Raw genomic sequence first — 16,532 nt, 5'->3', positions numbered from 1 at the left:
CATGTAAAACTTCCGATTAAGAAACTCAATTGCTATACATCTTGATATTTGAAAAACACGTTTGACTTCTGGCCGCCATTTTAAATTCCCCTGCAGAATTTAGGTTGAACCTTAAACAAACTGGCCCCACATCAGTAGGGAATCAGGAACTTGCATTAATAGTTTGAGCATCTCTGCTGTGGAGCAAGTGCAACCAAATTCATCAAACAAGATATAGTGTATATAGACTTTGCAGCAATGCAATCGACTTAAAAACATTCTCAGGAAAAATTATTGTAATGTACTTTTTGTATTTTATTTACCACTCTTCAGTAGAGATAGCATTATAAAGAATGGATAATAGGTAGATAGAAATGTATCCAATATATGAAATCACAGAAAATGTGGTTATTTGCTAAGAAATGCAAATATGCAAAATAATCACTGGCTTTCTAATGATTGGTTTCCATGTGTTACTGAACATTTGCCTTTTTTGGGTTTTATGGTAAATAAACCCCATTGACTTAGTCTTATGAAACCATTTCCAGGAGCAAAACCTTAAAACCTGAAAGAGTATGTTATAATTGGGGACATTTGACAACTGTCATAACAGTGTCAAATACAGTACAGCTTTGTCATGATGATTTCCCCTATAAATGATGTACAGAGATTTTTTCATATAAAAATATTATGTAAAAACTTACAGCAGGTCCTGGACGTCCACGAATACCAGACACCTAGAATTAAATAATACATTGTTTTTACTAGATACTTCATTAATTTCTTAAGTACTGAATACTTTTATTGACTAATCAGTGTTAACAGATGCTATTAAAAGAATACCACATTAATAAGCATCATCTCTAATAAAGTAAACATATTTGGTAACTATACATTTAAACATCATAAAATAAATGTAACAATATATTTTTAGGGTTCCACTAACAGAACAAAAGCAACAAGAGTAAATCAATGGCTATGTGCAGTCGTATATCTAAAGGCTCCTGTGTATATTGCAAAATCTCAGCTGGGGTCTTCTGCAGATCTCCACTTTATTAACACCGAAGCACATCATACCAGCATAAATATCATTATTCTAGCACTTTCTGCCTTCCTGGGGGATGCAAAATTAGAAACTCATCTATAATTGCTAAAAATGCCATACTGATTCTGCCAGTGCGACAAGGAGAGAGAAAGAATCAAGTCATGAACATGTGTGCAACCTATGAGTCACATATAGACCCCAGGGTATGCAATTAGGTAAGTAAACTATTTTCTATGTTTGCTATTTTATCCAGGTAATATAACTTTTCCAAGTTAGCTCCCAGTTAATGCAACTTGAATCATATTTGGTTCTACTTGCATGGACTCGTACATGCTGAAATTCTGCTAGTTAATTGGGCTATTTAGATGTAACTGGTAGGACGCTGGTAGGCGTTTGTATGGGCCCAAAATAAGCATCCATCACAAGCAACATCTAATCAGGATATGTTAGAAAATGTGGCCATATGATGTTTGTGATTAAACTATTTGTGTAGTAATTTTCTAAATGCATTAACTGGGCCCTACAGGTATGTGGGGCATATGACCAGATATTCTTGATTTGGCCACACACATACATAGGCAAACCGAGGGGGTTTCTTAGTGCCTGGAAACCCCCCTCCAAGCCTGGGGCACTGTATAATTGAGGTGGCTGGACCGTGCCCCAGCTTCACACGGCTCTGCTTGAAAAGGGAGAGCTGCGTGCACCTAACAGTAGTCCACGCAGGATTGCCCATGTATATTATGGGGATAGGAAGAGTTGGAGAGCAGCCAAGTACTGTCTAAAATTATAGCCATGCCCCCATGCATGCTGGTCACGCCCACTGGCGGCGTGGTGTGGAAACCCCCCACTAAAAATCCTGTGTTTGCCCCTGACATATACCCAGCTTGGACCCATTACAATGTGCTAGGGTTGATTGGCCAGATTAAGAGAGGGGTGTACTGTCCTTGTTAGCTTCAGGATTGAACATTTTTGGAAAATTAAAATTATCAACGCAACACAAATGAGCGAAAATGTGTCGACTACAGTGGTATGCTTTATGGACTGGTAGATGACATTATTTCTGTCAACTACTGTGCATTGCTGTATTATACAGTATATGCTAGTAGTCCACAACAATTGAAATTGTCTGATTTGTATTTTAGACGCTGTACTCAACTGATCTGATCTACTATAAAAGGTAAGGAAGAAAACAAATCTAGATTAGGATGAGGAACACCTCACTTGATTTTGATTGTGAGAAGTAAAGGAGTCAAATGGTGTTCAGTAGTGTTCAGTAAATAAAGGTAACCCAGGTTGGTCACTTGATATTGTAAATAGATTATTGAAGAAATAAGGCATCACTAATTATAACAATTAATAAATGCATTTCTGAGTAAAAGGAGAAAGGCAAGTCAATAGGGCATTACAATTTTTCTTCTAAATGTGGAAATTGCCTTTTAGTGTTCACATTTAAAGGCAATTACCCCATTTATAAAAAATAATAAATTCAACTACAAAATTTAAATATTTCAGGGTTTCATCACTGCTTTTGTTTACTGCACTGAATCAGATCTCTAGAAAACAGAAGTACGCCCAAACACAGAAGAGCCCAAAGGTGATTTCTCAGTTTCCTCTGTTCTGGGTCTATTAGCAATATGAGAGAGTTTATCTGCATTATGTACAATGCAAAAAAGGTTCTCATAGCCTTGAATGACCTCAGATATTCTAAAAATGCAGAGACTTCCATTGTGGGGACAGCTTGAAAATGTTGACAGTGTGATTGTCGACATTCACAAATGCCGACATTAAAAGTCCAATGTCGGCAGATTCGGCGGCTATCCACTGGACCCGTCGACTTTGGTCTTTTAATGCCGGCATTGCGATTGTCGACATTCACAATGTCGACAATCACACTGTCGATATTTTCAAGCTGAACCCTGCAATAGAAGTGTCAGCATTTCGCCTGTGGACATTTTCATTTCGACAGGTTAACTGCTGACATATTCACTGTCACAATTTAGTACCTGACATGTGCCTCCATGTCACTTGCACCCTATATCTAGGTTCCACGGTCATATAGCACTAGAAATTTTGTACAGTAAATGAACACAGAAGCACCAGACAGTGAGCAAGTGATATGAAGGCTGCCATGAGATGGACAGGTCTTTTCTGCCCCTACTTTCCTTTCCTGTTCAGGTAAGCAATTGGGGGGACAGTGTGAAATGTGACTGCTAAAAATTGGTCTCTATTTGAATCTAAATAGATATAAGTAAAAATATTTGTAGTGTAGTCTGTGTTCTGTCCAACTAGTGTAACAGTGAAAAGAAAAAAAACAGCAAGCACTTACGGCAGGCACATCTCCGGGTTCTCCTTTTTGACCCTAAACAAAAGAATATATTTTAGGAAAAATGCTTACACAAAAATGTAATGCAACTCAAATTTTTACCCTGACTGTGCCAACTATTTATCCAGGACCATGAGGGCCTAAATTTGAAATGCATTTTTAACAAATCAAAATTGTTTGCTGCAGTCACAACATGGTTTATTGGATGTTAAGAATATTCAATATAAATAATTTTTTTAAAAAAATCTATAAAAACTGGTATGTAGCTATATGAAGCTGACAACATTTTGAAAACATTTTGTTTTAAACAAAAAGATTTCTAAAATAAATATTTTTATTTTTTATAAAACTCCAGCCATTTTATGAACAAAATAATTGTATGAATGTTATAGTAATCTATATTAAATTGCATAAAAGTTCAGTAACTTGCAGAAATTATAGATAATAATTGTGTTGTCGCTCACCTTTAGTCCTCTACCTGCAAGTGCAAAGGAAAGTAACATAATTAGTATAATTACTAATTACAAATACTAATTCATAAATCACTCAAAAGTGCACAAGGAAGATGGGTGGAACCTCTCTTCCAGAGAGAAATAATGACTAGGCTGTTTAGGATATGAGGCAAAACAGTGGAGAAGGTCTTGTAGCAACTTGTTTTCACATATTTGTGTGATTTGTAGAATTTCAAGGTCTATAATAGTATAGTCTCTACAGTATATATTTACAGGATATATTCATATTTTGAAGATAGCCAGAGGTAAGTCCTCTTGCCCTTTTGAAAAAACATTGTTAGTCCCTTGTCAATCATATTTATGCTTGAGAGGTGTGACATACAGTAGATGTACAGATGGAATGGGAGTCACATAATGAATATTATGTAACTGAAACAATAATGTAGCATTTTGTTCTGTGAAAAAGTATTCTGTGGAATTTTGTTTCAATAAAATTGTTATTTGTTGAACCAGCCTCAGCAGAAGCCATAGAGAAAGTAAAGACATAGGATAACGCCAATTAGTATTTACTACTTCCAGGAATATATCCTATTCCTTTAAAACAATTAGATGATCAAATAAAGTGTCAATATAATCATCATCTTATGTATGTGGCACCACAGAATTCACAGCCCTCATAATAAACAAAAAATAAACAGAAAAAATACAGATAAGTAAGGGACAGGCGAAACAATAGAATCTGTATAAATCAGTACAAAAGACTTTAGAGAAAAAAGCTATATAAGAAGACACAACTAGAACAAAGGAAACGTTACAAGTAGGATGAGTAAAAAGGTGGTAGAGATGACCAAACTTGTGTATGTTAACATTTAAGAGGATTAGGGTAGTGATCGGAGATGATAGGGGCGGAGTGAAAAGGGCAGGGGGAGCTTGAGGCGGGAATTATCTTAGGATGGGGCCTGGTAAGCAAGTGGGAAAAGGTGAGTTTTGAGGGAGCATTTAAATGCAATTTGATTTTATTAACCTCAAATATTTCAAACTTCTCATTGTTTGCCTATATCATTAGTGAAATTTTAATTATAAATATACGCTATATGGACAAAAGTATTCGGACACTTGGGACAACAGGGACTGTAATGACATTATATTCAAATAAATATACTTTAATATGGAGTTCGTCCGCTTTTAGCGATAACAGCTTCCACTCTTCTTGAAAGGTTTTCCACAAGATGCTAGAGTGTTTCTGTGGGAATTTGTGCCCATTTATTCTGTAAAGCATTTATGAGGTCAGGCACTGATGTTGGATGAGAAGGCCTGGCTCGCAATCTCCGTTCCAGTTTATTTCAAAGGTGTTCGATGGGGTTGAGATCAGTCAAGGTCTTTCAAACGCTTCAAAACATGTTTTTGCAGTCCTTACTTTGTGAACCAGGGCACAGTCATGTTGGAATAGAAAAGGGCCTTCCCCAAACTGTTGCCACAAAGTTGGAAGCATTGCATTGTCCAAAATGACTTGGTATGCTGAGGAATTAAGATTGCTCTTCACTGGAGAAAAGGGGCCTAGCCCAAACACTGAAAAACAGCCCCATAGTATTATCTCTCATCCACCAAACTTCACCGTTGGCATAATGCAGTCAGGCAATTAACGTTCTCCGGGCATCTTCCGAACCCAGACTCACCAATCTGACTGTCAAACAGAGAAGCATGATTCGACACTCCGCAGAACACATTTCCACTGCTCCACAGTCCAGTGTCGGTGTGCTTTACACCACTCCATATGACACTTGGCCTATGACTGCATTGTTGATGTGAGGCTTGTATGCAGCTGCTCGGCCATGGAAACCCATTCTACTAAGTTCCCGCCGCACAGTTTTTGGGCTTACATTAATGCAAGTAGAAGTTCAGAACTCTTCCGCTATGGAATCAGCAGAGCGTTAGCGACTTTTGCACACAATGCGTCTTAGCAGTCTTCGATCCTGCTCTGTGATTTTACGTGATCTTCCTGCTTCGTGGCTGAGTTGCTGTTGTTCCTAAACGCTTAAATTTTCTAATAATATCACTTACAGTTGACCGTGGAATATCCAGCAGGGATGAAATTACACAAACTCTCTTATTGCAAAAGTGGCATTTTATCACATTACCATGCTTGAAGTCACTGAGCTCTTCAGAACAACCCATTTTGTATCACAAATGTTCAGGGCCGGACTGGGACTAAAAATCAGCCTTGGCATTTAAAGCACACAGGTCTACCTCTGTTAATGAGTAGGAAATAAGCTGTGTGCCGCCGCTGTGCCCACATTGTGTAGGAAGCGCGTGGTCGACATGGGTCATTGATACATACATTATAATAAAACGTTACATTTATCATGACCCCCATCCACATTATGCCACCCCCCAGGCAGATTATGACACTCCCAGCCCACTGTACTTATCTATGCTACTGGTGCTGCTGATTTCCATCAGGGTGGGAACTTTCTGTAGAGCGAGCAGGTAAGCTCTTAGTCTCATGAGATTGCCAAATTTCATGAGACTTCGAGATCTTTAGTTTGTGCTGCAGTCTGTGTCCTTACCGGGACGGTGAGCAATTATCAGCTCCCTCCTGCTAACCAGGTCTGGACTAAGGCTCGGGGGGACCCAGGACACTTAAGACAGGGGGACCCCTATGAAGTAATATGGTTTTCATTTTAGACACATTTTACACAAATACACAGGCAATACTCTGTGCATTATTGTCAAGTGCACGCTGCTCTGCCTTCACGAGCAGTACAGTGTGAAGCAGGATATACCTCACAACTGTCCTTGCAGTTGGACCGAATCCTGAGTAAGAGACAGTCCCCCAAATTCAGGACTGTCCCTCCAGATTCAGGACACTTGGCAGACTGTCCTGCTCTCTCCTACCTGTTCTTGTCCCTTTCACCACCTGTGGCTGCTGGTGTTTTTTGCTTAGTTGCTGCTTGTCTGGATCCTGGAGTGTTGGGTGCCTTAAGATAAATAGAATATTTCCCTCCAACCAGCCCCAACATTAAATAAATAATATTCCCATTTAATAAGTAAACCTATTTCCCTCCTTCCAAACAGCCCCAGCAATAAATTAATAGCATTTACATAAATATAACCATTTCCCATAACCATCCCCACCATTAAATATTTCATATTCACATTTAATTAATTTCCCTTCTCCCCAAACTCAGTCCCACATTGAATCAATAGCCCCAAACCACCCCAGCTTTAAATTAAAGGTCCCATCAAACTATCTTAAATTAATACGCCCCACTATTAAATTAAATTGTCCCACCAATAAATTAAATTGCCCCACCATCACCCCACAAATAAAAAGTACTCATTATAGAGTTACCCCCAACCTGCACTCCATTAAATTAATAGCCTACCTCCCGCCCACATTATAATAAGTCCCCCCACTCACTTCCATCACACATTATATTATCACCCCCTCCTTCCCTCACAATTAACTTATTCCATTTGCGTTTTGTAGGAGACTCTTCTCTCTGTCTCTGGTGCTGCTCTGGTCACATGGGACGGCACCTATCATGTGATGTGCATACCATGTGACTCCTGTCTCTGACAGGATAGGAAGAGGCCACACATAGGGGAAAGGTGAAGGTGGCTGGTCCCGGAGGAGGGGCCAGCCAATACTGTGTACCCCATTGAGAGAATAATGGACCTGACATAGGGGGCCCCGGGGTTTGTGCCACCCCCCTCACTTCATGCATGCTCATGCCGACTGGTGGGGGGGAAATTAATGTGCTGCTGGTTGGGTGGACGGACAGCCAGACTGGCCCATCTAGCCATCGGCCCTTCTGCAATTTGCCAGAAGTACGAGATGGTCAGTCCGCCCCTGCAAATGTTTGTAAATGAAGACTGCATGGCTAGGTGCTTGATTTTATACACCTCTGGCAACAGGTCTGATTGAAACACCTCAATTCAATAATTAACAGCTGTGACCAAATACTTGTGTCTATATAGTGTATATTTATTGTATACATGGTATTTGTCTATATATGAGAGTGCACATGCTCAGAAATGCCCAGTTTTTTTCTACATATGGATATGGATTTATAACTTAGTCAACCACTTATGCATTGTTCATGGTTGATAGCATTCATGTTCAGCTATATAGGACTATATATTAATTACTTGCTTTAACCCCCGGTTAAATAATTTACTCTGGAAAGCCTTGTGAAATATGGTGGTGCTATGTAAATAAATGATAATAAACAAATAAATCAAATTTGGTTAGCATTGCTGCCTAACAATGCTGGGCAATGAGTTCAATACCAATCAGGGCCCTATCTAGTGTCAATTTTGTTTGCTCCCTCATGTCTTTCATATGTTGCCTATGGGTGCTCTCATCCGAGTACAAAAACATAAAGGAATTTTCTGCTTACAAAACAGGACCCTAGTGTGTATGCATTTGTGTGGACAATAACATACTCTAAGTTCAAATGAGAAAGGAATTGATGTGAATGATTTAATATTATCTGTACAAGCAGTAAGTAGTATGATGGAGCTGTATAATTAATTCAGAATTAATTAATAAATTTGGTTCAATGACATGTCCTCAACTGTAAGTGCTCATTAACCACAATGGGCCCGAGTCATTAAAGCTCGTATCTGACGATTTTGTGCATGTCATCAGCAAATTCACTTTGCGCATGCTAAGAAGTGGATGATGCGCAACAGAACGCAGCGGCAACTAAGTCATCTTCGAGCACAAATGACACTTACTACAGCCTATGATTTCAGGAAAGGAGGCCGGGGTGGGTAATGGGAGGATAGACATAGGCAATGTACAGTAAGGGCGCTCCTTGTCAGCCACATCCAAGTCAAGCTCGAGCAAACACAGTTCGCTGGTTTTCTGCAGCATCTCTTATACCAGCTAGAGGTCTAGTCTAAGTCCTAGTAATGTCAGAATCGTATGCATACTATAATATGTGTTTGCAGCTGTAAATATGACTTATGTACAGTAGACATTAAGTACACCCTTTTTCTAGAAGAAAAACATTTTTAAAAATTTTTCCAGGACTATAATTTATGCAACATAAATTAAATATATATATTTTTTTCCTATGCGCTCTTTTGAGATTTTATACTCCACATAAGTATTGTACTACGTATACTGCAGTGTCTGGTCTAGTAGAGCAGAGTAAAACTATACCAGTAGTCATTAAGACACGTATCTTGAGATCCATTCCTTGCTACGTGCAGTTTAAAACAAACGCATGCTGCGCTCAGTATGCATGCCTCAACCCAGTGTGTCCAATGCAGTAATATTTTACATACAATGTCACTGACTACAGTGGGTAAGGGCTATAACATGTCCACAAACATTATCAACATATAAACAATCACAGTAAGATACAGCTTCCATTTAAATAAATATTATATATATATATATATATATATATATATATATATATATATATATATATACACACACATATATATTGCACATTTTATTGCGTCCATATAACTGACTAATTGGCTTCTGCATAATCATCCCCGATGTGTGTATTTGTGAGACTGTAGTGGGTAATTTAGATTGCAACTGTTGTCTGGGGTAGGGACTGATGTCCCTGAACACATGTTATTTGCTTGTACAGAGCAGAAGAATATGCTGGAGCTAAAGTTAATAATGCTCATAGTAAGTTGTACTAATAACATAGAACATAATTGATGAATTATTATTATGTTTTTTTGTTCCATTACCCATGTATTCTCCAAATAAACTGAAATATGTTTTCCAATTTCATTATGCTACCAATATAAAACTTTATCTGTCAGATATAAAATATATTCATAACCAGTTGAATAAAGATAAGGTTTCTTACTAGGGTTATTTGAGTGACCTCCGGATGTATCTTTGCACACTGGACAACATTCTCCCGGCATATTCACTGGATTGTCACATCCTATTAGCTCTTGGCACTGGATTTCATCACACAGGATGGCACCATTATCACAGACACAGATCTGGCACATCGATGGCTTCCAAATATCTTGATTCATGTAAGTGTTATCACCTTGTCTGCAGGCAATGCCATCTGTTTCTTCTGTAAATACATCACGAAAGAGATTATTTTAACAGGTAACAATACCAAACACAAGTGTAAATAGTTGTAACAATTCAATGCTCTTTATTTTGGGAATGCAGATAATAAGATACATTTAATTCTCCATGTGACACATAAATCACATTTTATCTACATTTTTCATTATATCCATATATCATATCATATCATATCATAGTGTAAGTTACAGTTATATTTAAGAGAGATTTACTGGATTTCTCTACTGATACCTTGACTAGAAAATAATAGATATGTATATTTATTCATGTTGGCATATAATATTAATGCAAGGACATTGCAATGTTTAATCATAATTTAGAACTGGTTGTACAATTCATACCATGTTTATCGGTAGGTATGACCTGTCTCCTTGCATCTCCTCAATTATGAAAGCATTACTGCATAGAAGTATTGTTATAGCATATTTTGTAGTTATTTCATACTTGCCAACTGTCCCGGAATGTCCGGGAGACTCCCGCATTTTGGGTGAGTCTCCCGGACTCCCGGGAGCGTATGGCAATCTCCCAAATCTGCCCACTTCCTAGTGAAGTGGGCAGAATTTAGTCCAAAATGCATTTGGTGTAAAATTATGCGTTTGCGTCATTACGTCACCGGGGGCGGGTCTAAAATGACGATATTTTGGCGCCCCGCCCTCCTCACGCCCACCTCCCCTGGCAGGCTCCCGGAAGCCAACTTTAGAAAGTTGGCAAGTATGAGTTATTTGTGTAGTGAAGTAATTAGTTCCAATTCCCACATTACTGTAGGAAAGGGTCAAACTCAGAAGAATGCTGAAGTACTGTATAGTAGACATTTCATATGCATATAAGTTGTCCTAAGTTAATCATCTTGAACTGTTATACTTATATAGAAAAGCTATCAATAAATGTTTTGATTTGGGATGCTTGTATGTCTAAGGTCTGGAGGAAGAAAGACAGGAAAACAAAGGTGACTAGTGGGAATATAAACTGTTTATAGCCTCTATTCTCTGTGTGATTTTGTTTTTATCAGTGTATCTAATTTGTGTATCTAAAATTTGGCTACTGGTGGGTGTTCATAGTTTGCAGGATATGTAATTTTTGGGGCTCTGGTTTAGATTAGACATATTGCTTTAGTTATTATGGGACTCATTTAGAGTGGGACGCAATTTACACTGAAATCGTAAGTGTAAATTGCATTCCGTAATTTATACAATATTTAGAGTGGCAGGATCTTTAGATCTGTGTGACTTAGAATACTATGAAAATTGCACAAACACCTCTTTATCTACCTTATGGGCCGGCGTGCAAGTGTATCATGCACAGTGCTCTGTAAAGCAGGTACTTAAATAAATAAAGAATGTAAAAAAAAAACAATTGTTCTCCCCCCCCCAAACAGAACAAAGGTTGGTTATGCTGTTTCACACCTTTTTTTTAAATTCCTTTTTACTTTGTTTTTTTAATACATCAAGGTGTCTTGCCCCAGCTGAAAGCACCTGCAAAAGAAACGTCTCCTAGAGACCTATTTGCGGTTGCTTTCAATTCAAAATAAAATGTAAAGTGCATTGCTAGGCTCAACCACTACCCCCTCCCCCCCCCCTGTTCCACCTCTCTAAGCGCAGAGAGGTGCAAAAGGAAGATCCGTCCCAGTAGGAGTGCAAACTGAAACGGATCTTTGGCCAAAAGTGCTTTTTGCGCTGAACAAAAAGACTAGCTGACTTATATACTAATAAGACCTAGTGAAAAAAATGGGAGAACCTAAACTGTGAAAAAGATTGGGAGAAGTCTATATGCCTTATAGTGTTTACTTGTACCACAACCCCACCAGGTTCATTTGTCCATATTTAACTCATTGTTCACTTCTCATCAGGCAGGAGAATGTTTGCTAATAAGACTAGAGGTTAGAACTCATGAAAACATTTTTTTTCCTGTAGACGGGTTTAGTTAATTTATGTTGGATTTTGAGAATATTTATATAGTTTTTTGTATTTTATTTTGTACTTTTCACTCCTGCAGACAGAAACAGAACCTCAACCATTTGTTTTTGCTTCTTGTCCAAGACCTTGAGAGTAAATAATGTATTTTTAATTCTTATTCAATTGAAAAAAAAGGCTAGAGGTAAGTGATTGGAAATTCTCGGCACTTTCCAGTCACTTTTTAAAATGCAATTTTATTACAGACAAGACCACTTAGTAAATATACCTTGCATGCATCATAGTTCAAAAAGTACACTTTTAAAGGGGTTTTAGACTTCATCTAAAAAGAACTCTAGCAATGTAAATCTGAACATGTATTCCAACAAAAAGCTGCAATTGTTATTCTGCTACTTCATGCATCAAGTTTACCCCATACCTCTTAGATTGCAAGCTCCTTAGATTAGAGCCATCTTTACCTTTTCTTCCATGTCATTGTATGTAATTTGTTTGTATCATTATTCCCTCAATGTCCAACACTGCATAATATGTAGTATTCTAACAAATTGACCCTAGTCTGTGTGTGTGTGTGTGTGGTAGGGAATTTAGACTGGAAGCCTCAATGGGGCAGGGACTGATGTGCGTGAGTTCTCTGTACAGCATTGCGGAATCAGTGGCGCTATATAAGTAAATGGTGATGATGATGGTGATCTTTGCAACTTCTAAATTAATTAAAATTTATGCTTATGACGTTAGTCTCATTCTGGGCCTGATTCATTAAGGAACGTTAATGTTGATATGTGCCGTATTTTGCATAAAATCACTGCGCTTTCCCAGTACCGGACCATATACCAATAAACGCAACATCTAATTAATCTTGAAGCGTAAAGGACCCTTACTACAGCCTATGATTTATGGGGTAGAATGGGGAGGGGACTACGTGTATGCACCTATTGAATGTACAATAAGAGCATGCCATGCTCGAGTGCATGCAGCAATTAATTAAGCCTTGGGTATCTTTATGGTACGTGTTTTACTGTCATATCACTTGCACCAGCTAAAGGTCGGGTGTATGTGCTAATTATTAGTGAAGACGGTCGCATATACATGCTAGAGCATTTGTTTGAAATCAGAAGCAATTATATAAAACAAGCATTTTATATACAGTAGACATTCAAAACATCATAATGTATTTTATGGGGGAAAAACAAAGCATTTAATTTTTAAATGTTTTGTTATTAATGACTATATTATTAACAAGTGACATTAATATTTTTTTTTTATTTGTGCATTAATTTGGGACTTTATATTCCACATCTGTAATTTATGTATTCTGCAGTGTATTGTTAGAGCAGAACCTTGACCCGTATTCAGCAACAGACGTATCTTTATATATGCTTTGCACCCGTATCAAAACATTTGTTTTGCATGCCTTACTGAATCAGGCCCTCAATGCAAAGGGAAAAATACAGGATGCTTATTAATCTGATTGTTGCATGTTTGTGGTGATGATTATGAATTGTATATGGTTAAATTTACAATGGCTGCAAATACTGACAGTTTCATGTAGAATCTTAATTTCATTTACAGAATTGCATGAAATTGTTTGTATGACAAACATTTTCCTTTATGTATTGTTTAGATTTACAGGAAACATTGATCACTATGCAAATCAATCTTTAATACACATGAGCAATAAAGGGACTTTATGGTAGACAATGGATACACCTTGCACTAGTTTCACGCTCATGTTCATTGTTCTTTTCGGAACACATGCATGGGGTACATTTACTAAGTGGCTTTTCCTTTGATTCTTGTCGCTTTACAGTCACTTTTTAAAATTGCAATTTTATTAATGACAAAGCCGCTTAGTAAATATACCCCGTATGTATTATAGTTACTGCGGGATTAAAGGTAGCTCAGTGCAACATAGACATATACTTTTTTATTGTGGATTTACCTAAACATATTGGATGTTTAAAGAAATAATGATAATAGTGAACGGAAAGAAAGAATAATTTGCAAAGATTATAAAATTGATTTTGGTAAATTTTTTTACTCCAGTCCAATGAATATATGTAATCCCTATACATAGGGTAATGAGTAAATTATGAAGATATGAGAAGTCACAGAAGAGATATATAACCGTAAGGAGATTAGATTGTAGTAGAATTATAATCATATTTTAATCTACTGCTATTATCCAAGTTCCTAGGAACTGATGTGATTACATAACTACTCATCTACTACTACTCATAACTACTACTCATCACATGACTTAAACTGCTCTAGCCATATACAGGAGATAGATAGATAGATAGATAGATAGATAGATAGATAGATAGATAGATAGATAGATAGATAGACAGCAGTGGTTGAAGTGTAAATTTAGAAGTGGCAGTATGGAAAATGTAAGTAAATGTAGATTGATAGCTTTGAAATCCAAGCAGTGGGAAAGGTGGTGGTATGTATGCCATCATGTGGCCCACTATGACCACTCTGTGTGTAAAAAAAATAAATATATATATATATATATATATATATATATATATATATATATACACACACCGGCTCTTTACTTTTGTGCAACCTCCGAATTAAAAAACGAGGCCAAACGACATTGTTATGTCATCGGATTTCGCGATTTTTGGATTCTAGAAGTATCGCCCTCCATGGCGATCCAGTGCCATTTCACAGAGGGACAGAAGGGGTAGCAAAGTTCTTGGTAGTCTGTAGAGCAGTTGGACAGCGTCATAGGTAGGATAGAAAGAGAAGGGGGCACAGGTTCCGGGAGTGCATTAATGTCCTGAGAGGCAGACCCCCCTGGAAAGCCATCCATGCAATGTCTTTGTGTCTATTAGTCAGCCTCTTAGAGGCCACATTCTCCCACATATGTTTTGTTGTTGCAGCAGGGATCCCTGGAACAGACTCCATAATGTTTTTAGCTCTGATGAGCTTGTGGACAGTTTTTGGCTTCCACAAGTCTGGTTTAAGTCCCTCCAGATGGTGCTCCCTCACAAATTGTCCAACATCCAGGTAAAACCAAAATGTAGTCAAGTTGCAAGGGAAGGAGCTGTCTCACTTGTCCCAACCAATGGTCCTCCAAAGAGGCAGAAGGGAAAAGCGAGACATGGACTTCCCAGCAGAGCAAATGTTCTTTTCAATAAAGAGTTCTGTGGATGCAGTTGCAGACAAAGAAGGCACGAAGCATGGTGGGGATATATACGGGATTCATTTCCCATCTTTGAGGGTCTCCTTGTACATGACCGCCCACTTCACTCTGTCCATGTATTAGCTGTAGAATTACCACAGTTATCCAAGGGACGGGTGGAGCGATCAAATGAATCATAACTGATTCCAAGGACAATTCCATCTTGTACAACTTTTCTTTAATGACACTGCTGTGTGGCAATGTTTCCTAGATGTGCTAGGAACTGCCGTGAGTTTGAGTCATTGCTCTGTCGCATAGCATCCAGCCAGGTTCACTGCAGTATTTGTCCAAAAGTGTATGAAAATAATATTGTGACCTGTGAGGTGGTCAAAATTGACTGCAAATGACTGGACATTAGTGTTATTGAAGTTAATAATAATGTAGGAACAAAAAAAGAGCAAAATTATGTGATTTTAGCATATTTTAGCAATTTTTCTAAAAGATACAGATACAAAAACAAAACCGAAGTTAATTCAGTTCCAAAATCAAAACATGGGTGTCAGTGAATATCACATTATATATATATATATATATCAAAAGTGGGCACTCACAGGTTTTTCTAGTGCTTAATCTCAGCACTGCATGCTACATTTCAGAGATTGACAGTAACTCCTCTCTCAATGCACTGAATTTAAGCACTAAGAGGACCAGTGTGCTCACTTTTGGGCTATTGTTTATATATCATGCAAATTTGTTTAGTATGTTGTGGTGTATCAGGGCTATTAAAAGTTTCATGAAGTGCCATACTATGCTGTCGGTGTGTGCATGCATATGTATTAGAGATGAGCGCTTCGGAATTGGTGAAATGCGACAAATTTCAACATTGCAACATTGCGGATGTGCCAATTTTGGATCTCAAAACGAGGCAAAATGAAATTTCCATACAAATTTGTGATATATATGTATGTATGTATGTATGGTAACAAAAGGAGGCATTTAGCTGGCAATATGCAGAGAAGTAGAGTAAAACATTGGCACAGTTATGTACCTAGGTGGAGATTAAACCAGGTAAAAACGTATGTGTAGTTTAAAATCAGTTTACTTACATGATGTAAAAGCTGCTTCCTCTCAGCAAACAGACAGGGTGGGTCTGATAGTCTAAACAGAGCCAGGGATGTGCGTTTCCTTTTAAAGAGAAGGTGGGTGTGTCACCTGTTCATCAAGCTAGGCCTGTGGGAGGAGTGTCAGGTATAAAACCCTGCTTGTTTCATTGTTCAGGGAGATCAACGCTGGGCTAGCTGGCTGATCTGGACAGAGAGCTGGACTATGTATAGTAAGCGTTGAGGGTCTCCATAATTGCTGTGCAAGTATACGGTGTCAAAACATTATTACCATCCTGACAATAAACAACCATAAAAAGGAAGAAGTTGTACGCGTGTGCTTCTGCTGTAGCGGGCTCTTGCCACAGTATATATATTTCTTTCTATATATGTGTATATATATAGCACTCACTGATTGTCTCAAGTGCCACTTTAAAACAGACAGCGTGTAGGGGGAGGTTAGTTACAGGTCTCTGCTCTGAAAAAATATCATAAAAATACATCAAAA

The 16,532-nt window shown here is 37.9% G+C and overlaps 1 protein-coding gene across 1 annotated transcript in view; it reads right to left on the bottom strand.

The window, feature by feature from the left end:
• COL5A2 (collagen type V alpha 2 chain) overlaps positions 1–16,532 on the bottom strand; it is a 202,240-nt gene that overhangs the window by 105,302 nt on the left and 80,406 nt on the right. The window contains exons 2-5 of the mRNA XM_075180052.1: positions 9,646–9,867; positions 3,812–3,825; positions 3,351–3,383; positions 684–716 (exon numbers count right to left, since the gene is read on the bottom strand). Of these exons, the coding sequence (XP_075036153.1) occupies positions 684–716; positions 3,351–3,383; positions 3,812–3,825; positions 9,646–9,867 (302 nt within the window). The remainder of the gene's footprint in view (positions 1–683; positions 717–3,350; positions 3,384–3,811; positions 3,826–9,645; positions 9,868–16,532) is intronic.

Source organism: Mixophyes fleayi, chromosome 7 (assembly GCF_038048845.1).
Source record: "Mixophyes fleayi isolate aMixFle1 chromosome 7, aMixFle1.hap1, whole genome shotgun sequence".
Classification (NCBI taxonomy): domain Eukaryota; kingdom Metazoa; phylum Chordata; class Amphibia; order Anura; family Limnodynastidae; genus Mixophyes; species Mixophyes fleayi.
Note: the sequence above shows the minus strand (reverse complement) of the source record. Positions and strands in the feature narration are given on the sequence as shown.